Below are 25,047 nucleotides of genomic sequence, written 5' to 3'. Positions count from 1 at the left end.
GTTAACCGTGGGTAACTGATACCATGGAAAATAAAACCATGAATATGGGAGGACTATTGTAATACTTTGGAAAATCACCCATGTTATTGCATGTATCAGAAGTTTGCTTCTTTTTAATGCTGGGTATTATTTCATTGTTTGAGTAGTTCACAACTCTGTATATCTCTTCACCAGATGATGGACATTATTTGACTATCAGGAATAAAGCTACAGTGGACAGTTACATAAAACAAATCTTTCTGTGGATATACGTTTTCATTTCTTTTAGCTAATACAGAGCAGTGAAATTGCTAGATCGTATGGTAAATACATGTTTAACTTTATAAGAACCTGCCAGAGTATTTTCTAAAGTGGCTGTCCAGTTTTGCATTCATATCAGTAATGTAACGTATGAAAGTTCCAGTTACTTCACGTTGTCAATACAAGGACTTGGTATTTTTAGTCCTTTTAATTTTAGACATTCTACTAAGTATGTAATAATATCTCATTGTTATTTTAATTTTTGTTTAATTGACTAATTCACATTTTATCTTTAAAATTCACGTTTTATCTTCACATTTCGTTTATCTAATTGACTAGTTCACATTTTTTAAATGCTTTTCACTATTTGTTTCTCTACTTTGGTTCAGATCTCTGTGTCTATTGTTTGATAGGGTGATTTTATTGAAGTTAGAGGAGTTCTTTAGATATTCTATATAAGCTCTTTATCTCTTAATATGTATTTTGGAAGTGTGTTCTCTTAGTCTTGTCTTGCTGGTTTTTTTTTTTTTTTTAATGCATCTAATGAGAAATGGAAATTTTTAATTTTGATGAAACCCAGTTTTTTATTTTAAGAATATTTTTTGGTTATTTTACTCCTGTTGAAGAAATCTTTACTTCACATTTACAGAGATCTCTAATGTTTCCTTCTAATTTTTTCTTTATCCAGTGTTTCATATTTTAACCCTTAAATTAAGGTCCATGATACATTTTAAGTTATTATTATATAGGATAGAAAGTAAGAGTTTCTTTTTTAATGTAGATATCTGAATGTGCCAGAACACTTTGTTGAAAAGATCATATATGACTGCATATATTTGAGACACTTTTTGAATTTTGTTTTATCCATATGTCTATCCTTAAGCCAATACCACACTGTCCTGATTGCTGTAGCTTTATAATGTACCTTAAAATCAGGTCACTTGTTTCGTTCTTTCTTCTCAGCATCATATTGGCTATTCTAAGTCTTTTGACTTTCCGTATAAATTAATAATCATGAGAATAATTTTTTTGAAAGCTGCTGAGATGTTGATTATTCTTTCGCAGACATCTTTACTTTTTACATTCTGTAGGTAACCAGAAAACAAACTTAGGTAGACTGATAGACACAGGATACAAAGATAAGTTTTTGGTATTTGCCGTACATGTAATAAATGTGTATGTTATAAACAAGAAGCCAGAAAATGGAAATCAATTGGCTGGAGATTTTTTAAATTCTGTGTATTTTAAAGAAATGTCCAAGTAAGGATTTCTTTTTTCTTTATTGTTTTACAGACAGTTTTGCTTTCTGTCACCCAGGCTGCAGTTCAGTGGTATGATCATAAGTCACTACAACCTCAAACTCCTGGGCTCAAGCAGTCCTCCTGCCTCAGCCTCCTAAGTAGTTAGACCTACAGGCACATGCCACCATCCTCAGCTAAATTTTTTTTTTTTAAATTTCCTGTAGAAATGGAGGTGGTCTTGCTATGTTACCCAGGCTGGTCTAGAGCTGCTGGCCTCAGGCAGTCTTCCCAAAGTGCCAGGACTACTGGCATGAGCTACTGCCCCCAGCCCTGAGCATTATTTCTCCTGCATTTAATAATTTTTGTAGTTCTCTGGTTTATCCTCTTTCTAAAATCCATCTTATTCTGTGGGACACTACGTTAATTTTTGGTCACACTTGCAAATGCTGTATACTCCTAATAGCTGTTGTTCTGGGGACTACTTTTAGAGGCAAGCTGCTTATTTTCATGTACCTCAAGTATAACTTTCTGTCTTAATTTCTTTGTGATTAATATCACTAATTTACTTCACCAGAGCTATGTATAAAGTTTTTTTTTTTCATTTGATATGTTTGAATAGCTGGCTATAAATTGCTTTAATAAATGTCTATATGAAGAAATTGTACTTTTAGCTAGAAAACAAACTTTCAGCTTAAAATTTATAAAAATCATAGTGGTATAATTATAAAGAAAAACTGGAATTTAGAGAATTTTTTCCCTTCTGTTCTCCTGCTTCATTCTTGCTGCTCTCAGTCCTGTAACATCTTTAGCCTGAAAGTCTTTTTAAATTGAAAGACAACTGTCCTTATAGTCAGGGTCAATCTCATAGATAATAAAATGCTATACTACCACACATTTCCAAACTCTGAAGCATGGTTGTTTATAATATGCTTTTATTCTCTCTAAAACAATCTAACTTTTCGACATACACTGTTTTTGCATTGAAATAGTCATAATACATTAAAATTTTAATCAGCGTTGTTTATTTTTATTAAATAATTTGAACCTGATGAAGAAAAATAAGACCTTTTGTGAAAACAGGGTTATGTTCTTAGTAAATAATTAATAAATATGATAATTCATGATGTGTTTAAGCAGATTAGTCTACCGTTATTAAAATATCATATGGTACCTACTTTTATATTTTTCTTTTCTGTTTTAGGTCACAGTGTGAGAAACATCCAGGCCTTTGCAGTTCTTCAGAATGCATTTTTAAAAGCAAAATCCAGCTTTCTTGCCCAAATCATCCTTGATGCTATCACAAATATTTACATGGCTGACAATGCCAATTATTTCATCCTAGAGTCACAGCACACATTGTCACAGTTTGCAGAGAAGATTTCTAAACTCCCAGAAGTACAAAACAAGTACTTTGAGATGTTGGAGTTTGTCGTTTTTAGCTTAAATTATATTCCTTGTAAAGAACTTATTAGTGTCAGTATCCTCTTAAAATCTAGCTCTTCTTATCACTGTAGCATTATTGCAATGAAAACGCTTCTTAAGTTTACAAGACATGACTACATATTTAAAGATGTGTTCAGGGAGGTTGGCCTTTTGGAGGTCATGGTCAACCTTTTGCATAAATATGCTGCCCTCTTGAAGGATCCAACTCAGGCACTAAATGAACAAGGTGAAGTATTATCTGTAATTTTATTTTTATTTGAAAAGGGTTTTTTGTTCTCGTTCCCATTGTTTGGTTATTGATTTCAGTGATTTCCTAATGAAACCTAACTTTACTAAATATTTTGTTTAATTTTGGTCTCAATTTCTCTTATATCCTTTTCTGTCATTAACAGATAGTCCAACTATATTTATAAAATATCACTCTTGCTCTTTAAAAAAGATTACTTGAAATTTTAGTTAACATCAAAAAGCTCTTAGGCAACAATGTGTATTATTATGACATATTAGTTAACTGTATTTCCCAAAGTTAACAGGTTCATTTAACCTCTGTTGGGGAATTGGGGAGGAGGAAGCTAGAATTACGTCAGTGTGTTGGAGAGAGCTTAAAGGAAGACAAAAACTAAGGAAAAACATGTATGATCTATATGACTGGTATCTACTACCTTCTGCTTCCAAAAGGGAGTTTTAAAATCTTCCAAAAATAATTAGATTTATTATTAATTGTAATTATTAGAGTTAAATGTACAGTTACTTCAGTGTGTTTTTATTGTACAGAGCAAATAAGCATATTTAATGATGTTATGTACACAAATGTATTATCATGGGGTACGTTTCTGATAAATCTGATAAAAGTACAGTAGTATCTGGCAATTAGTAAGTATTAAATGTGAATTAATACAGGTTGAATAGGTAGCTTTATTCATGAACTTTTCTTTCTTTTTTGTGTATCAGAATGTAGCATTCTCCTATTGACCTCCTTTATTACGAAAACCCTCTGTGAAAAGGATATATTTTACTTCTGCATTTTCATTGTTAATATTTATTAGATAACTGCAACTTGCAAGCATACCAAAATAAAATCTGTTGATACTGATTTTTAGCCTGCTTTCGCCAAATGTTTAACATATGCATCGTTTTAAAGACATATTATCTCTGTTGTATTAGTGGTAAAAGTGAATGCTGAAGAAATAAATTATTACAGTAAAACTGAATCAAGAAAAAATAAGCTTATCTTTTGCAATTTGGACCTTTGAACCTTTTTTTAGGGGACTCAAGAAATAATAGTTCTACTGAAGACCAAAAACACCTGGCTTTGTTGGTTATGGAGACCTTGACAGTGCTTCTTCAAGGATCAAACACAAATGCAGGTAATTAAAAAACCCACAAGCAAGTAAGTACTTTGGGAGGTTACCACTGGTTACATCTTCGGTGGTGATTCTTGCTTCTGAAATCTTCCTGTCGCTTAAAAGAAAAACTATTGATGCAGTGATGGTACAATCATGTCCCTAAAAATGCAGTGCTTTTACCATCAGGAGTAACTTGATGAAAAACATATAGCATTGTTTCTATTTCAAAATGATGTTTTAATTCCTTTTTATAGTGTCTTAAGGTATTCTTCTAATTTTTGACCGATACACTCTTATTCAAATAAGTTGCTGTTTAAATTCTTTCTGAAATATTTCTTTACACATTGATTTTAGAAAACATTTTTAGTACTGCAAATTAGAGTATTATAATGTTATAACCTTCAGGAAATACTGAAAAATGATTCTCTAATAAAACTTAACCTCTTTCAGGTAATTAACTTTACTAAATATTTTATTTAATTTTGGTCTCAATTTCTCTTTTAGCCCTTCTGTCATTATGAGATAGTCTAAGTGTATTTATAAAATACCACTCTTGCTTTTTAGAAAAGATTACTTGAAATTTAATGAACATTAAAAAACTCTCAGACAACAAGGTCAATACAACTTGAGAGGAATAATGAGGGGAAAGTGAGTTCAGATTAGTAGACTGGGCCCAAATCATAGAGAGCTTTTTAGGCCATGGTAAGGAGCTTGAATTATATTTTAAGTGTTAGGGGAAGCCATGGGTGAATGAACCCCATGCACAAATGCGTGACTGTTTGCCTGAATGCAGAGAAACTCAGCATTCATCATATTTAAAATATATTGTGTATTGCAGGTACCATGCTAGCTAGGTGTTAGAATAACACCTAGAAGCCAAGGTAAGATCATTCTTGCTCCCCAGGAATTAGAATCTAATGAAGAAAAATGTAGATACATAATTATAGAAGTCATTAGTTAAATACAACTTTGGCAAATGCTAAGATAGAGTTGAATGAGTTTAACAGGTAACTGAAACAATGAGTGTGATGGCATTTAATGGATGCTTTAGTAACATTTTGTCTATCGCATAATGCATAATCTTATTTCCACTAAGGTTTAGTTAACTGAGATACTCAGAAACATAATAAAGATATACTAACAGGAATTTGCTTAGCAAATTAGCTTTGGGTGAGATGACCTAGAAGTTGCACAGAAAGAGATTAGTCAATTGGAGAGCTTACTCTGTATAACTAAAAGTCACTTACTACATCTCCCAACGTGCCAAACAATTTCATACCATTCTTTTCAGTCTTTCTTTTCCTAGTATGAGAGATGTTACTAGCTGTGTGATGTTAGGCATTTAAAACAGTGCTTTGCTCACAGTTTAAGTATTTAAATAATATTAGCCATTATGATTATCCAGTGGGTCCTAACTGAAAACCAGAGGATAACTAAACAGGCCTCAGGGATTGAAAGGATGTCACAAATTTCATGTGCTGAATCTCAAGCACACAACTTAGACTGACTTCATGGTCATATAATTATTATAAAGTTAGCAAATAGAAAGCCACTAAACAGAGAGGCCAGTGGCTGCTATAGCAGAATAAACTGTTTTTAATAAATGTTTATTGAAACACAAATCAGGAGAAAATTCAATAGTCATGGGAGACCAAACATAAGCAATAATAGTAAGACTGTTTGTTATAAACCATAATAAAGATGTAAACAAGATGTTCTAAAAGCATAAGGGGTGGAAGAGTTACTTAGAGGAAATACTAATTCCTGATTTGAATCACTGGGCTCATTTTTTTAAATACTAGAGGTTGGTATTAATGTTTGATGCACGAACAGTATCACTTGCAAGTAGGAGCACAGGCTTACAGAGCTGGGCTATGTAGGCATAATCCTGCTCTGTTGCTTACTAGCTGTATGACCTTTACCCCATTACTTAACTTCTGTGTGGTAGGGGATGAGTATTAAGTAAGTCAATCTGTGTAAAGACTTTGGAGCAGTAACAATGACACATGGTTTCTATTATAGAATTTGTCACTTTTTTGTTCTTATTCTCTACCTATGTAACAAAAAATGTTGGTTCCTCGTAATTTTTCCCATGGTGGAATAATTTATTCCATTCCCTTCTTGCTACTATTTTGGAAGCTGTGTTCACTTAAACCTCATTTAGGGTATTGTTCTTCTGAAAGCCTTTTACATACGTTGATTACAATATTGGGTCTCCTGGGGTCTACCTAAGAGACTTCTGAATGTTGCAGATTTTGAGAGCTTGGACATGGTGAACATATCACAGCATTAATCTTGCATTAAGGAAATGTAGAAAAAATTTGCATATTACTTTGCTGGCAACCCGCAGTGGAAATTTGTATTGTAATTTAAAAGGTGAAATAGTTGGGTCAGTCTTATTTACACTATTTTGAGTTACTGTACCTACAAAAAATAATTTAATATTAATTCATCTGACCTGTCTCAGGATATTTTAAAGTAGCCATTGTTGGACTTTTTCTCCTTTTTTCAAGGAATTTTTCGAGAATTTGGAGGTGCAAGATGTGCACATAACATAGTAAAGTACCCTCAATGCCGGCAGCATGCCCTGATGACTATCCAGCAGCTGGTGCTCTCTCCAAATGGGGACGATGACATGGGCACTCTCCTGGGGCTAATGCATTCAGCCCCACCGACGGAATTGCAGTTGAAGACTGATATTTTAAGGGTAAGTTTGATAAATGTGTTTCTCTTCTTTTACTACTAAAATCTGTGGTTATTTTTAAATGATCTGTATTTAAGTTAGAGACAGGGAAATTTAAAAAATCCAAATTACCAAAAAACCCTCACAACTTTGTACACATTAGGGATTTGGAAAAACTCAAGTCATTTATGTCTTTTAGTATATATTTAACTTACTGCTGATAAACCTTTGCAGTAATTATCTTGACTTATCTCGGAATTATCTCTTAAGAAGTATAGGATCTTAATAAATAATAAATATATATATTTTCTGTTCAATTAAATTCACTCATAGTGTTATGCATCTGTGAAATGAAATGTTAGATTTGGCATTATATACACATGCCTGCATGTAAGTAATGGATATTCTGGTAGATATCAAACAATATACCAGAAGTTTTACATATGCTTTTATCATTTACGCCTTAGCAATACTATAAAGTAGGTAGCACCCTGTTTTGCAAATGAGAAAGCTTAGGTTTAGAGAAATCATATAACTTGGATATTGTTTACATACATGACTTTTAATTCATAAAACTGACCCCAGATTTCAGTACCCATATAGTTTCCATAGTACCATATGTTTTATACAGATTTATACACACACATTCTCTCATATTACTGAAGTCACTGATATTATAAGAAATGATATGTAAGAAATTCTAGAATCAGAATATTATCAAATGTTTCAGTTTCATTTATAAGTGCATTTAGTAATATAAGTAAGATGTAATGGAAAATGGAAAAGTAAAGACTATTAAATATTAAATAACATATTTTAAAAATTTCCAAGTTACAGATATATTATGACAGTAACTAACATTTATTGACCGCTTTAACTTAAGTGTTGTGAGTAATAGTTGTTTTAATCAGAAGAAACATAGCCTTCTCTTTTTGTGGCTAAAAACCTGCTCTTATATTTAATTAATATGAATAAAGTGAAAGAAGTCCATTAAAATTTATGTTCTTTAATTTATTGATTGGTGCAAGGTTTCTGAATACAGTTTTCCGTCATAAGAATTCAGGCCTCCTTGGTGAAATGCTTGATTCTAGTACTAGGGCAGAGAAAGAAAATGAACTTAAAACATTTCAGTTACCCTTTAAAAAGTAAAGAAGTGATCAAAGAAAATAGGAAATTAAGTAAATACAACCAAACAAATAAATGAGAGAAGAGGAAAAGCTCTTATTTACAGTCAAAAGTCAAAGAAAATCACCATTTATAAACTATCATAATAATAATCGATTCAGGTAAAATTCATCACTGGCTACAAAAGATAGTGGATGAAAGTTTTAGAACTGATGGGATTTTTTGCATAGTTTTAAATTGTATACTCAAAAGATACATTTTAATTTTGAGTGGTAAAATACTAGCTTTACAGTGGACCCTATGTTAGCTAAATGATCAGCGTTAATTTTGCCACTGATGGACAGATGAGCAGGATATACCTACTGATATGAAGCACTCAGAAAAATTCAGCTCATTTTTATAGTTTTTTCTCCCAAAAGTATATAATCTGAATCTAATTATTAGAAAACATTGGATAAATCCTAATTGGAAGACTTTCTATTGACTAACTGGCCTAAACTCATTAAAAAAATTAAATGAAATGAAAGATGACTTAAGAACTGTTCTGAAATAAAGAGGTTGAAGTGACTACTGAATGTAGTACATGAATTTGAATTTTTCTTTGCTATAGAGGATATTATTGGGATTTGGAAAAAACACAAGGTCTGTAGATAAAATAATTGTATTGTTTCAACATTAATTTTCTCATTTTGAGCATTCTACTGTGAGTATTAAGAGAATTCCTTTTTTTTTTGAAAAATACACTGAAGCTTTTAGGGGAAAAGGGAAGTGAGAGAAATTAAGTAAATCGGTATTTTTCGAAGAATCTCTATGAAGGATATCTGTGAATTCTTTGAACTGTTTGTGCGGTTTTTCTTCAAGTCTAAAATGACATTAAAATAATAACAGACAAAAAAAAACTGTGTTTAATCTTGCTTCTAAGGCCCTTGTGACTCAATCTCCCTCTCCTTCTACCTCCTCTACTATTATTCCTTGACATGTGGATGAGAAAAACATAGTTTTTCCTCTACCTGCCGAGTTCTTAGCTAGGACACACCGGTGTTACAAAAGACAGATTAACAGGAGAAAAACAAACTTGAGTTTATTAACATGTGTACCTCATATGTGCATGGGAGGCAACCAGGGAAAGATGACTAATTCTCAAAGAGGTGGCTTAGAACTCCACTTTATACAGTAGTCCCCCCATATCTTTGGGGGAATACATTCCAAGACTCCCAGAAAGGTCTGAAACTGCAGATAGTATGGAACCCTATATATACTATGTTTTTTCCTATGTATATATATACCTGTGATAATATTTAATTTATAAATTAGGTACAGTAAGAGATTAACAACGATAACCAATAATAAGATGGAATAATTGTAACAATGTGCCAGTGTCACTACTCTTGTGCTTTGGGACCACTATTAAGTAAAATAAGGGTTACTTGAATACAAGCACTGTGAAACCCCCACAGTTGCTCTGATAACCGAGACTGTGCTGAGTGACTCATGGGTAGGTAGCTTTGTACCATGTGTACACTGGACACAGGGATGAGTCACAGTGGTGTGGGGCAGTGTGAGATTTCATTGTGTTACTCTGAACAATACAGAGTTTAAGACTTTTGAATTGTTTGTTTCTGGTATTTTTCATTCACTATTTCCAGACCAAGTTTGAGCACAGGTAACTAGATCGAAGGAAAGCAAAACTCCAGAGAATGGGGATCACTGCATAGCATCTTCAATAGACAACAGTAAATTTTTAGAGAAATGAAGACATAAAGGGAAAGGACTCTAGGGACATCAAATTGTGGGAAGCCAAATAAATTGTAGATAAGAGTTAGTAGTTTGTTATGTGCATTCCTTTGCTGTCTCCAGGCTGGGGTCTTTCTTCATCAAATATATCTACTTCTTCCCAGTTGCCTTCAACTGAAAATAATCCTTATACCATAGTGGCATATTTTGGGGTGGCATATTCTAGTTTGCTACTTAACCCCATTCCAGCTACAGACATTACAGGAATTATTATTTCTATTTTCTTTTACTTTTATTCAATTAAATTTTTCATTGATAATGAAAAATTAGCATTTCTTTATGTTATGTATTTCATCATGTTTTGATAGTGTATAATGACAATTTTGAATATGCATTTTAAAAGCAAAATTAATCTCACCACAATATATGTTTTAGACCAAAAGGATATCCACGCGAATGTCAATTTTTGAAGAACATTTTATATTTGAAGAAATTATTGGGAGAATATAGGTGGTTTTGAAACATGCTAAGGTTGCCAACTTTTTTTAACCACAATTTTCTCTTCTTTGGGTACCTTATTAATTGGATTTTTAAGATTTTGGTAGGTAAAGCCAGCAAGAAGTAATTGGCTGACTCCGTAATATTGAGGCAGTGTTCTGGTTAATGTTAGTAATTGGTTCTCAGGCTGGAAGAGGGCAGGAGACGGTCATGATATTTTGCATCTATTGATTTCCAGGGTATAAATATTCCCATTGTGGCCTATTCAATCAACTAATGTGCACTGAATGTGGATTAAGAAGAGATCCACAGTAGTACACCATTATATAGCATGTTCTCATGTAGATATGCAAAAGTGTAGATAATAGTAAAATTCAGAAAATAATTAGAAACTGATGGGTTTTCAGTATTATTTTGTTTTTAAAATTTATTTAGATGTAAATTTATTAATTTTTAATTGTGATTGTATGTTTAACAACTGACTTACAAAATTTCTAAAAATATGGCACTTGAACTCTTGAGGGCTGGTATGAGCTAGCCCTGGCATTCTGCTTTGAAGGCCTAAAGAAGCGTTAAGAGCCATTAGGGAAAATTTGGGTTCTCAGTTTCAGTTTCCATGTTTGCTTCATCAGAATTGCCTCTTAGTGCCTCCATTCAACTAACATATACCACAAACCTATGTAATTTAACTTGTAATCATTTATACACAAACCTGACATTCCATGACATGTCATGGAAATTCTGCCGATGCATAAATTTGAATTGTATAAATTATATTTATGCAAATATAAGTAGTATATAGCTGATTTTATCTGATTAACCAAGCAGCCTCCAGACCTCATTGAAACTTTAGGATTTGCTACTCATCATCATTTATTGATATAAGTGGGAAGTTACATTATTCATGGTATTTGAAATTTTTCAAATACTGAAATAGTGCTGGGATAATCTCAGAGTGCCAACAGATAACAGTTTTGAGGATGTAGGAGGTTAGCCTCTCCAGAAGTACATAGTATAAATTATTGGACTAAAGATTTATAAGCAGCACTTTTTCTAACCTCAGTCGTAATTCTAACCAGTAATAGCATTTTGTACATGTTACTTCAGCTTTGAACTCACCCCTCCTCATCTATAAAATAATACTTGTCATATTTTTCTCCCAGTATGTTTTGAAAATTGATATTTTGGCTTATATGTCTAGCACTTCTCTAAGGTTTTTACTGTATTTCCTTTGAGGTAAGTTACTGTTGTTTCCATTTTACGTAAGAGGAAACTGTGACACAGAAAGGTTAAATAACTGGGGTAAATACTTTTTAATGTTGGAGTCAGAATATGACCCCAGGCATTCTACTCCAGCCATCTTTAGGCTATGTTATAAGGAGTGTGTGTGTTTGTGTGTGTGTGTGCGTGTGCGTGCGTGCGCACGTGTGTGTGTGCATGCGCACGTATGCACATATGTGTGTGTGTGTTAAGTCTTTTGTTAATATGAGATATTATAAGTAGTAATACAGTTTATTAAATTTGACAAGATATGGAAACTATATTGTTACCAAATACTAAAATGGAAATTTACTGATTGAAGACTGTTGGAAGGAGTACATTGTTTTTATGTTTTATTTGCATACAGATTGTATATTTTCTGACTTTTAAAATATTAAGGCATAGGTATAAACAATGAAATCTTCATAATTTTTTATGTATATTTCAAAAGGTGATTAATATATTAATACAGGTTGAGCTTCTCTTATCCAAAACCCTGAAATTCAAAATCTTGCAATCTTTTTGTGTGCTGACAAGTAGAAAATTCCACACCTGACCTCATGTGATGGTAAAGTTGCATGAGCAAAACAATTTAAAGTATTGCATAAAATTACCTTCAGGCTGTATGTATAAGGTATATATAAAACAGACATATGTGAATTTTGTGTTCAGATATGGGTTCTATCCCCAAGATAACTTATTGTATATATGCAAATATTCCAAAATCTGAAACTTTTCTTGTCCTGAATACTTTAAATAATGGGTTCTCAACCTGTATGTAGCCTTTTCGTTGTTCAGATACTATTAGAAATGTGAGTTTTTTTTAATAAAATGACTTTTTCAAATGCGATGATTGGACAGATTAGAAACTATATCTTAAGTAATAGTAGATACTGTTTGTGCTACAATAAATGAAACAGGGCAAAGGAGTCCACTGTATTCATAAAAAAGATTTCAGATTGTTGTTTGGGGCATAATGTCATGATTAAGTGTAAGAATAGGGTAATTAGACTGCCTGGGTTTAAATTCTACCTTTGCTGTTGTGTAAGTTCTATAGTCTTTGGAGAGTTATTTTACCACATTGGGCCTCAATTCCTTATCTATAAAGTGGAAATAATAATTTCTTGCACATAGCATTGTTGAAAGGATTAAATAAATTAGTGCATAAAAGCATCTAGAATGCCTAGTACATGGTAAGTGCCGGATAAAATATTAGGTGTGATTTTATAGTGTGTTTTTTTTTAAATCATAAGCTAGCCAGGGGTAGTGGCTCATGCCTAAAATCCCAGCACTTTGGGAGGCCAAGGTGGGTGGATCATTTGAGGCCAGGAGTTCGAGACCAGCCTGGCCAATATGGCGAAACTTCATCTCTACTAAAATTACAAAAAAGTAACCGAGCATGGTGGTGTGTGTCTGTAATCCTAGCTACTCAGGAGGCTGAGGCAGGAGAATCACTTGAACCCAGGAGGTGGAGGTTGCAGTGAGCTGAGATTGTGCCACAGCATTCCAGCCTGGGTGACAGAGCATGCCTCTGTGTTTTTTTTTTTTTTCCTCTTAAAAAAAATCATAAGTTAAAAGTATGACAGTTCAGAAAGTAAATGTTTGATTTGCTTATTTACTACCAGGTTTTCTTTTTTAAAGCTTATAGCTGTTTTGGCAAAGAGCATACTTTTAGCCGTAAGGCTTCAGTTCATTTTGAAAAATAGAATGTTTAATAAGTCTTCTAAAGTGAATACACTTTCTAAAGCTTGAGAAATATGGTCACTTTATACGAGACAAAAGACGTCAGATCTTGGCTGCCCTGACCTTCTCTCTGATCCCTTCTGGAATTAATCAGTTTGTATATACACAGTCATAAGTTTTCATGATTGTGTAAAACTAGATTATTATTATTATTTTTTTTTTCTTTTGAGACGCAGTTTCGCTCTTGTTACCCAGGCTGGAGTGCAATGGCGCAATCTCGGCTCACCGCAACCTCCGCCTCCTGGGTTCAGGCAATTCTCTTGCCTCAGCCTCCTGAGTAGCTGGAATTACAGGCATGCGCTACCGTGCTCAGCTAATTTTTTGTATTTTTAGTAGAGACTGGGTTTCACCATGTTGACCAGGATGGTCTCGATCTCTCGACCTCGTGATCCACCCGCCTCGGCCTCCCAAAGTGCTGAGATTACAGGCTTGAGCCACCGCGCCCGGCCAAAACTAGATTATAAGATGTATTTTACTTACTTTGTAAAGTCACTGAATTAATTGATGTCATAATTAATTAAAGACCCTGGAAAAGATTTTCAGCCAATGTTTGGATGTAGCTTTATTCTATCAAAGAAGTATGTGCCAGTGTTTCCTAAAACTACCTTCAGCCTTTACTGTGGCATTTTTTAATTAGCAAAACTGTTTATGGGGTAAATGACAAAAACATGTCAAATATTCACAGACAGTACAGCTTTCATATACAAGCCTAGTGTTTTTTTGTTTTTTTGTTTTTTTGTTTTTTTTTTAAATTATGTATCTTTTCATTTGCTTTTTTTTGTTGTTTCCTGCAGGCCCTCCTGGCGGTCCTTCGAGAAAGCCATCGATCAAGAACCGTTTTTAGGAAAGTTGGAGGATTTGTGTACATTACGTCCTTGCTCGTTGCTATGGAAAGATCTTTGAGCTGTCCACCCAAGAATGGCTGGGAGAAAGTGAACCAGAATCAAGTGTTTGAACTTCTTCACACTGTGTTCTGCACGTTGACTGCAGCTATGCGCTACGAGCCAGCCAATTCTCATTTCTTCAAAACAGAGATTCAGTATGAGAAGTTGGCAGATGCTGTTAGATTTCTTGGCTGCTTCTCAGACCTAAGAAAAATAAGCGCCATGAATGTCTTCCCCTCAAATACACAGCCATTTCAAAGACTTTTAGAGGAAGATGTAGTCTCAATGGAATCAGTGTCACCCACGTTACGGCACTGCAGTAAACTTTTTATTTATCTGTACAAAGTTGCCACAGATTCTTTTGACAGGTATGGCTCTGCTCTGTCCTCTGAATTAAAGGGTGTATACTAAGCATGACTTCAACATTAAGACTTGGCATTATGAGTTAATCCAAAAGAAAATGAAAATAGATGACTCTTCTCTGCTCTTTGCTTGATGTGTGTCACTTTATTTTGAACATTACTCTTACTCTGGTATTGTTTTTTTTAGCATGGAAGCCTATGTATTATTTGTAAATTCAGGTTCAATTAGTTCTCATTGCAGTTATTGGAACAATTTTTATGAACTTTCCTTTAATTATAGTGTTTACTATTGTGTTTTTTCTTTTTAGCCTCAAAAACCTTAGGTGCATCTGGACTTACTGATATATGTTATCAACAGAACGTCGTTATGATTATTCTTATTTCCAGACACGTACTCCATCATTCTCCACATTTCGTACTCCTCAAAAAATGATATAGCTCCCAAAGAGAGATGTCAGTGTCTTGAACCATCAGGTTCAAGAGGCCATCAGACTCAGTATTTACTCATTCCTTCGTTAAGTACTTCATGAAAACCTGCTGCATGACAAGTCACTGTGCTAGGCATTGAGGATTCAGCTCTGTACAAGGCAGTCTTGGTCCTTGCTATCCTTTAGCTAAAATATAGACACGTAAATAAACAATTACTTATATTGTAACAGATTCTGTGATGGGGAAATCCAGGGTTCTAAGGGAGATTGTAGGAGAGCCACTTCATCGAGATTACTTATTTTCAGTGCTTCAGATGTTTTCAATGAAGATGTCACTTTGAAAATAACACCGCTAATTTATATCCCAAGCATTATTGCTTTTAACAGTTACCATAGTTTTACTTCATAAAGTAAACGAACTTTCCTCATAAATCAAGTAACTCCATTGAATAGAACTTATAATAGATTTTTGTCCTTTTCTGTGGAGCATCTGCTTTGAAGTATCAACTGAGATGTTTCCTGCTTCTTAAAAAGATTTCTTAGTCCTCAGTATTTACAATTAAAAATCCAAACAACTGCAACAACAACAACAAAAAAATTAAGTTCTGTTTTTCCCTATCTTGAAATAAAATACTATATATTGCTAACTTATAGGAAAAAAAAGGAAAGTGTAGTTCTAGGAATGAGCTATATAAATTTGTGTATTCAAATTCAATCTCTTTTTTCTTGATTTCTACTTATCCTAGTTAGAATATGTCATTTTTAGTCATTTTGTTAAAAATAGGGCTTATAGCACCCTGTTTAACAGATGTGTTAAATGTTAACATGAATGGAATAAGCATCTGCCGTGAGCATGCTTTTCTTGTTTCATTCAGTGCATGTGTTGTAGTCGTGTTCCTTGTTCCTGCTGAATATGGAAGATGTTCCTTATTAAACTTTTGCTGGCATTTCTTGTGAAACTAACCAACTGCCAACCTGGTGTTCTCTTCTTCTAACCTCTCTAAACCACACTGTCTGTTTTGTTGTCTGTAGTCGTGCAGAACAGATCCCTCCTTGCCTGACAAGTGAGTCTTCTCTCCCCTCTCCTTGGGGTACACCAGCTTTGTCCAGGAAAAGGTACTGATCATATAAGAGAAATCCATCTCTGTTTGTGGGGTTTCTTTTTTTCTGTGCTTATTTATGTTAACATGGTGATTGTGTTTTGTGATTTCAGTTTTTTTCTTTCTTCTTTTTTTTTTTTTTAATATATTTTTGGGGTTTGGGGGTAGGTTTTAAAAATATCAATTTTTCTTATATACATGAGAGTAAAATGTGTTGAAGCTGTAAAGGACATGTATAATTTTGTCATCCATTTATTTTTGACGACACATTTTGGTTATAGAAAAAGCATGTCTTACTAAAAATAAGTTAGAAATGTGGACCTAATGTCTCTTTAAATAGAATACTTTTCACTTTTTTTATTTTTATTTTTTACTTTAAACATTCTTGGGATCATTCATTGGTTTTTACTGTTATTCCAAAATAACTATCATAGCACTGTGTATGAAGGAAGTGTATATTTTCTCCGTCAGGTTCAACCAGTTGAAATATGTTGCTGTTATGAAAAATGCTCACAGCTAAACTTAGGAAAACTAAATACAGAACCCACTCCCAGTACTTACTTTTGATTAGTTCTCTGTAAATCTCTAAGCTGATCTAGTTGATCTTATTTAAATTACCTTTAAAAAAATTCTCAAATTTTTAAAAACTGCAGTTGATTGACAGAAGTATAATTAGGATCCATTTAAGATTACATTTGCAACCTGCCATAAAATGATCACAGTCTGCAGTTGGCCCCAAACACTTCATTCCTTCTCCTGTTTTCCTCATAACCAAAAATAAGTCCTTAACTCTTACATTAATATTCTTTCATTGCTGGTTTTAAAACATGAATCCCAATATAGTTCTGCTATATTGTTGTTTTAATCTTACTACTGTTGTTCAGATTTTGAAACTTGAAGATAGTTGGAGTTAGTACATCAAAAGTATTTGTTACAGATTTTGTATTTCAGCATATTTGCATAGTAATATTAGGTATAGGAAAAGACATAATTTCCTTCTCTTAAATTTACACTTATAGCTTACTTTGCATAGCAAACCATGACATGGTTCAGAATAGTCTTAAATGAATATAGGATTGTTCAGAATATTCGTGCTTAAAAACTGCAATTTCTTTTTTAAACAAGAGCTGTTCCTAATTCAAGGAATGATAAGCTAGATAAATTTGATTTGATATAATGTATTTTTCTGTTGCAGAAATCAAGGAGGTAAAAAATATGTGTGTTTCAAAATTTGTGTGTGCTCATGATCCCAAGGCATTACTGAATTATTTACTAATTGAAATTTACTAAACTATTTACTAATTGAAATTATTTCTAACGAGAAATAATTTCAGTTAGTAAATAGCTTAAATTACTACAAAATCACAATTTAAAAATATGATGATTATATTATGAATGAGTAAAGCCTTAAAATTTGCTGTTATGAACATTTAGTCCTTTTTAAGTATTAACCAAATGCCACAAAATAGAAATACACAGATTAAAATGATACTTAAAAAAATGCATCAGGGTCAGGCATAGTGGCTCACATCTGTAATCCTAGCGCTTTGGGAGGCCAAGTCATGTGCCTGTAATGCCAGCTACTCAGGAGGCTGAGGCAGGAGAATTGTATGAATCCAGGAGGCAGAGGTTGCAGTGAGCTGAGATCACACCACTGCATTCCAGCCTGGGGGACAGAGTGAGACTCCGTCTCCAAAAATACATCAGAACTTTCTGTTTACTGAAATAGTAATTTGACAAAGCAAAAACAGCATTTTCTTTCTATTCTTGAAGAGTTACTTATGGCCTTAAATCAAAAACATTTTGTCATCATTTACAGTGCAGCTACATGTAGAGATACCAAGTCTTTGACTTAAAGAAAAACTGTCACTAAATCAGTAAATCTAGTTGATTGAGTCCTAATCCATGTGAATTCTCCACGAGTCTTACAAGTTGACATTACCTCAAGGACAGAAAGCCTCGATACTGTTCATGCTAATGCTGAGGTCATTGTTGACATTTTCAGGTTGCCATTCTATTCAGCCTGCATGCATTTTGCTCAGTGGTAAGAATCATAAGCTAGTGAAGAATATAGTGTTTTTACTTTACAAATTCAAGTTTAGTAACTTGAAATTAGAATTTAAGTCACCCTATTTCTAGATCCTCTCAACAAATGACATCAGCTTATAGACATCTTTTTCTTGTAGCAAAACATACTGGTTTTGTTGGCAAAAGGAGAAACCAGAATTTACTGTTTTTATGGCTTGTGGAACACTCAGATGCTAAGGATGTTTTGAGCTTGTGATACTTGTCTGACACGTAGTATCCAGGAAATTCTTCTCTAATTATTTCAAGAATTCGTGGAAAATGAACTAGCCAACCTTATATCTGAAAAAGTAAAACTCATAACCTTTTTCATTGTTCAGAAAGAATAATAAAACAGAATTATAGCTGAACAGTGTTCAGTCAGAGTTAGAAGTGAATACAAAATAATAATTAGAATTACACAGAATATAATTGCAGTGGAGCAAAAGGCGGCAAATACTTGTTATCTTTCAAACGTGGGATCTATTACACTCAGTGCTTCTACACACCTGATGATAATTTAAGCAAAGCAGATTGAGAATTTAAATATTTAATTATGTATTCCCAAAAGAGGTAGAAGAGTCTTAAATATACATGAGAATTTAGGTCAAAATATTAAATAGCAACCAAATTATGAAATGTAATTTTATCCTATATTTGCAAATGGTTAGTTCTTACTTGAGAACTAACCATTTAATGAGCTTACCATAACTCTAAAATTTAAAAAGTGATACTTGTGGTGATACCTAGGTGATTTAGTCAGAATAAATTTTGTTTAATACCTATTGTAATACACCTAATTTTAGTTAATAAATACCATGTGTTAGATATCAGCAATGTTTGCAATATTTTTCTGGTTTGAAAACAATGAATGTAATTTCTTTTTTGAGAATATTGTTTTCCTATATAAGATTTAAAAATTTTACTACTGTAATAGTTATATGCAGCTTGAGTATTTCTTATTCAAAATACATGGGACCTGAAGTGTTTTGATTTCAGGTTCTTTGGATTTTGTAATATTTACAATATATATAATGAGATATCTTAAATATGGGACCCAGTCTGGACACAGAATTAATTTATGTTTCATATGCATCTTATACAAGTGGCCAGAAGATAATTTTATGTAATATTTTTTACTAATTTTGTACATGAAACAAAGTTGTGACTATGTTTTGACTATGATCCGTCATATGAGGTCAGATGTGAGATTTTCTACTTGTGGTGCCATGTGGGTGCTTAAAAAGTTTTGTATTTGGGAGCCTTTCGATTTCAGATTTTTGGATTAGTGATACTCAGCCTGTTTTAGTAAACTCTTTACAGGTTGTTCAATGTCCAAAGATGTAAAGATTTCTCCCTGAGTGTATCAGTAATTTAAATCCAAGTCTCATTAAATCGGTCAATTTAGAAATTATTTTGTAAGGCCCAAACTAAAATATACAGTTAGAATCTATGCATATATGTGTATGCAGTGAAAACATTTTTAATGAAATTTTGGAATTTAGTGGTTATTTCTGATACATACTAGATAAATTATGAATCTTTTTTCTAGATGGATCAAAATATTTAAAAGAAGGGAGCAGTATAGGAGGAGGATGACTGTTGGTAATACACATTTTGAAATATTTTTCTTAGTAAGTTTAGAGATTAAATCTTTCTGAATGAAAAATGGCAGATGATAGGGAGCGAAAACATGAATGGGTAGAGGACATGCTGACTTTTAAATAAACTAGGAGATCCCATGTGCCTTTTTATAAGTAAAGCTGAACACTTTCCTAGAATCTCTGTTAAAAAGAGAATGGTATTTTTTTAAAACCATGGCAGTGCCAGTTCTTTGCTACTAAATCACTGATGTAAAGCATCTGTTTCCCAAGCTGCTCTTGTCCCAGAGAGCTGAAACTGCATTGCTCTCTGTGACAGAGCTCAGCATTAGGCAAATTATGCTGAGACCAACTCATTGGAACAAAGAGTTCCCATAGGCTGAAGCCACAAGCATCTGTTTCTTAGTGCCAAGATGCAAAATGTGCAAAATTCATGAATTGTAGATGAGTAGTATGAAATAGAAAGTAGACATCATGGATGAGAAGAAATGTGTACATTCAGGACATGGCTAGGCTTTTTAATTCATAGAAACTTGTTCTGTAAATTGCCTTTAAGTTTTAAAAAGTTGCAGTGAATATTTTCAGTAGTAGTGACGATAGATGCCAAAGGTGTAGGTATTCCAAATAATCTGAAGTAAAACTCCCATAATGCCTAATATATTTATTCTTGGATAGCCTAGACTCTGAGCCAATCCTGACTCAGTCGACCCAGTTAGTTCTTGATTGTGTTACCCTATCCATGTACTAAGGAAAGGTTAAAACACATATAGGTAATTTCAAAAGATGAAATCTCTTTGAGGGAATTAATTTAATGTGATCTCTCAGCATATATTATTGGAACTGTCTTCTTCCTAGAGCTTTGAATCACTGTGATTTTACTTGTTTATATCTTCTAATAGAGGTGTTATTTTTTAATCAAACAATCCAAGTAGTAAATCAGTAAAGGTAAAAATCATATAAAGGCTCTGAATAATTGTTAGTTACATGTTCTGCAGACACACACACACAGACACACACACATGAACTCGAGTTGATAATATATTGCTTTTTTTCTGTCCCAACCTTAAGGTGTTTTGTAACAAGTCTTTTTGGTTATCAGTGGATGAATGTAACCGAAGAAGAAGAAAATGAAAAGAGAATGTGATTGGAATTCAATAGCAAATTTGCCCTTCTTTCTTTTTTTATAGGCATGCATATCATTCTGTTTCAACTCCCCCTGTTTACCCTCCTAAAAATGTTGCTGACCTGAAACTACATGTGACAACTTCATCTCTCCAGAGTTCTGATGCAGTCATCATTCATCCTGGAGCCATGCTTGCTATGCTAGACCTGCTAGCCTCTGTTGGATCAGTGACACAGCCAGAAGTAAGCTTGGATATGTTAGTTTCCTTCCGTCTTTAATGAAATGAATCAAAGGATGTGGGTGTGATTATATGTGCTAGGGGGTTGAGGAAGAAAAAGTTAATATTGCATACTAAAGTAGGTGAAGGAAAAAAAATAGGATTTTTCTATTTGAGTCTTACGTTGCATAATGAATGCTAGATAGATATGTTTTAGAATCCAGTTCATTTGTTACAAAGACAACCAAAATGATTACTTCTGGTGCTAGAATAACTCTGCCTCCTTGTAAATCCTACTCAGCACTGGACATTGCTAATGAATAATACAGAAGGAAGAATGACTGAAGATACTACATTGAAGCTATTTGTCTGTTTTGACTTGTGGCACTCAAGAGTGTGGATGAACTGGAGTTTGGGTGATGATTAAGAAGACCTAATCCCCACTATTTCTATAAAAATAGAACTACTTTTAGTCATATAATCACGTAATACAAAAGTCTTGGAAGAGAATAGAGTCCAACTGCGTGTGCTTCTAGCAAACTTAAATAGGACATGTTTGCCTAACTTGTTTTGATATTGCCATACTGCTCTAAGCCAGTTACTTATTTTATCTGAGTGTATTTGGAAGCAAAAGGTATACTTTAGCCCAGGCGTCCCCAAACTTTTTACACAGGGAGCCAGTTCACTGTCCCTCAGACCATTGGAGGGCCACTACATACTGTGCTCCTTTCACTGACCACCAATGAAAGAGGTGCCCCTTCCTGAAGTGCGGCGGGGGGCCGGATAAATGGCCTCAGGGGGGCCGCATGCGGCCTGTGGGCTGTAGTTTGGGGACGCCTGCTTTAGCCAGACGCGGTGGCTCATGCCTGTAACACCAGCACCTTGGAAAACCAAGGTGGGTAGGTCGCCTGAGGTCAGGAGTTTGAGAGCAGACTGGCTGACATGGTGAAACCCCGTTTCTACTGAAAATACAAAAGTTAGCTGGGAGTGGTCGTGGACACCTGTAATCCCAGTTACTTGAAAGGCTGAGACAGGAGAATCACTTGAACCCAGGAGGCAGAGGTTGCAATGAGCCAAGACCATGCCATTACACTCCAGCCTAGGCAACAGGAGCAAAACTCCATCTCAAAAAAGAAAAGAAAAGAAAAAGGGATGCTTAATGTGAAAAGAATTGTCACCTGTCTCACTAAGGATAACTTTGTGGATTTCTTTCTTGATTTTAGCATGCTTTGGATCTTCAACTTGCTGTGGCAAATATTTTACAATCTCTGGTTCACACAGAAAGGAACCAGCAAGTCATGTGTGAAGCTGGTCTTCATGCGCGACTGCTGCAGAGGTGCAGTGCTGCTTTGGCTGATGAGGACCACTCACTGCACCCACCTCTGCAGCGGATGTTTGAACGATTAGCCTCTCAGGCCCTGGAGCCCATGGTGTTGAGGTAAGTTCTCTTTCATATTCAAACAGTCCACAATTAGTAATGTCAGTTTCTAGAGTCCTTATGAGTCCAGAGTTCCCGCTTTAATGGATAATAATTCAGTTGTCTATGGGCAAAATGTAACAAAAATGGACAAAAAACTCAAAATACAGCAATTAGAAACAAATCTAGTTATTAATTATCATTTGATATTTCTGTCCAGTTATTTCTTTCATTTGAATCTAGCAAGCTCTCACTTTCCTTTAAGAGTAAAGTCATGCATTTACTTCATATTTAATAGCTTTTCATATGTAAGAACTTTTTAAAGAAATACTTTTTTAACTTTTTAATTTTGAAATAATAATAGATTCACCATAAGCTGTGCCTATACATCAAGAGTTTTCCTGTGTCCTTTGCTCATTTTCTCCAGTAGTTACACCTTGCATAACTATATTATAGTATCTAAACCAAGGAATTGATATTGGTATGATGTATTCATGTGCACATACAGTTATCTGTTATTGTATGACATATGTAGATTCATGTAATCACCACACAATTACAATGTCACAAAGATTTCTCTAGTGCTATCTTTATTGTCTTACCTACTCCCCTAATCCCAACATCCTTAGTCCATGGAAACCACTGATCTGTTCTCCATCTTCATAGTTTTGTCATTATGATCGGGGGTCCCCAACCTCTGAGCCATGGTCTAGTACTGGTTCATGTCCTGTTAGGGACTGGGCCACACAGCAGTAGGTGAGCTGCGATTGAGCCAGCATTACCGCCTCTGCTCCACCTCCTGTCAAATCAGTGGTGGCATTAGATTCTCATGGGAGCGTGCACCCTATCATGAACTGTGCATGCAAAGGATCTTGGTTGGGCACTCCATATGAGAATCTGCTGATCTGAGGTGGAACAGTTTTATCCCAAAACTAACCCCAACAACCCATCTGTGAAAAAAATTGTCTTTCACAAAACCTGTTCCTGATGATAAAAAAGATTGGGAACCACTGATTTTGAGAATGTTATATAAATGAAGTTATACAGTATGTGATTTTTTTGAGATTGTCTCTTCACTAATCATAATGCTCTTGGGCTGCATAGAAGTTGTTACATGTATCAATAGTTTTTCCTTTTTATTACCGAATATTACTCCATAGTATGGAGCTATAACAGTTTGTGAATCATTAAAAAAATATGGCCAAGCGCGGTGGCTCATGCCTGTAATCCCAGCACCTTGGGAGGCTGAGGTGGGTGGATCACGAGGTCAAGAGATGGAGACCATCCTGGTCAACATGGTGAAACCCCGTCTCTACTAAAAATACAAAAAATTAGCTGGGCCTAGTGGCACGTGCCTGTAGTCCCAGCTACTCGGGAGGCTGAGGCAGGAGAATTGCTTGAACCCAGGAGGCGGAGGTTGCAGTGAGCCGAGATTGCACCACTGCAGTCCAGCCTGTGTAACAAGAGCGAAACTCTGTCTCAAAAAAAAAAAAAAAAAAAGAAAAGAAAAATGAAATATGTACTTATATATGTATTTTTCTTGAATAATTCATATATATATCTGTCATTTCCTCCAGGAAGCCTGCTTTGAGCCACCCTTCCAAAAGTCTGGGTAGACTGCCCCTATATAAACTATAACACTGCTACTACAGAACTTGTTTTATATATTTATGTGTACACACATGTATAATCTGTTTTAAATGCAAGAAAAACAATGCTGTATATTTTAGGAGTGAAATTTGCCATGCTTATTTTATTTTATTTTTTTTTATTTTGAGATGGTGTCTCGCACTGTCACCACTGGAGTGCAGTGGCAAGATCTCAGCTCACTGCAACCTCTACCTCCTGGGTTCAAGTGACTCTCCTGCCTCAGCCTCCCAAGTAGCTGGATTACAGTGCCCCCCACCACACCCAGCTAATTTTTCGTATTTTTTTTTTTTTTAGTAGAGATGGGGTTTCACTATGTTGGCCAGGCTGATCTCAAACTCCTGACATCGTGATCCACCCGCCTCAGCTTCCCAAAGTGCTGGGGTTACAGCCATGAGCCACTGTGCCAGCCTGCTGTGTGCCTATTTTCAAACTTTTTTTCTGTGTTTTTCTTTATATTACCTAATAAGACAGGTTTAATATATAAATCATCTTGTTCCTCCTTACAAAAATACACTTGTGTATCTTGTTACTCTGGGAGTATAAGCAGATCTCTGTATTCAGTTATTATTATTTTTTTCTACTGTTAGAGTACTCCTCTTTTATAAAACTTTTAGGAGCTTTCTTAAAAATTGTTGAAATTTATCTGTAAGTTTTAAAACTGACTCCAAACTGATTGTTGATTAAGAAACTTTTATGCAGTAAACATTTTTTAAATGGTGTTGAATCAGGCAGTTCACAGCCGTTATAATGCCAAGATGAGTGAGATGGACCTACTCACTTCATCCATCATCTTATGGATGTGTGCACAGTCCTAAAGTTTTGAAAATAGCATTGAGATTTTCCCCTGATCCTTTTTGGTAATCTGCTACATTAAAAGTAGAGAAACAC

At 34.3% G+C, this 25,047-nt stretch overlaps 1 protein-coding gene across 9 annotated transcripts in view; it reads left to right on the top strand.

Moving 5' to 3' along the window:
• Positions 1 to 25,047, top strand: part of WDFY3 (WD repeat and FYVE domain containing 3) — a 292,916-nt gene that overhangs the window by 146,930 nt on the left and 120,939 nt on the right. For 8 of the 9 annotated variants that reach the window (XM_074396388.1, XM_074396384.1, XM_074396387.1 and 5 more), the window contains 7 exons: positions 2,683 to 3,150; positions 4,190 to 4,291; positions 6,784 to 6,977; positions 14,108 to 14,565; positions 16,020 to 16,103; positions 20,940 to 21,117; positions 22,316 to 22,530. In XM_074396388.1, coding sequence (XP_074252489.1) covers positions 2,683 to 3,150; positions 4,190 to 4,291; positions 6,784 to 6,977; positions 14,108 to 14,565; positions 16,020 to 16,103; positions 20,940 to 21,117; positions 22,316 to 22,530 — 1,699 coding nt within the window. The remainder of the gene's footprint in view (positions 1 to 2,682; positions 3,151 to 4,189; positions 4,292 to 6,783; positions 6,978 to 14,107; positions 14,566 to 16,019; positions 16,104 to 20,939; positions 21,118 to 22,315; positions 22,531 to 25,047) is intronic. The other variant, XM_074396390.1, reaches the window with a different exon arrangement.

This window comes from Saimiri boliviensis, chromosome 3 (assembly GCF_048565385.1).
Source record: "Saimiri boliviensis isolate mSaiBol1 chromosome 3, mSaiBol1.pri, whole genome shotgun sequence".
Lineage (NCBI taxonomy): Eukaryota > Metazoa > Chordata > Mammalia > Primates > Cebidae > Saimiri > Saimiri boliviensis.
Note: the sequence above shows the minus strand (reverse complement) of the source record. Positions and strands in the feature narration are given on the sequence as shown.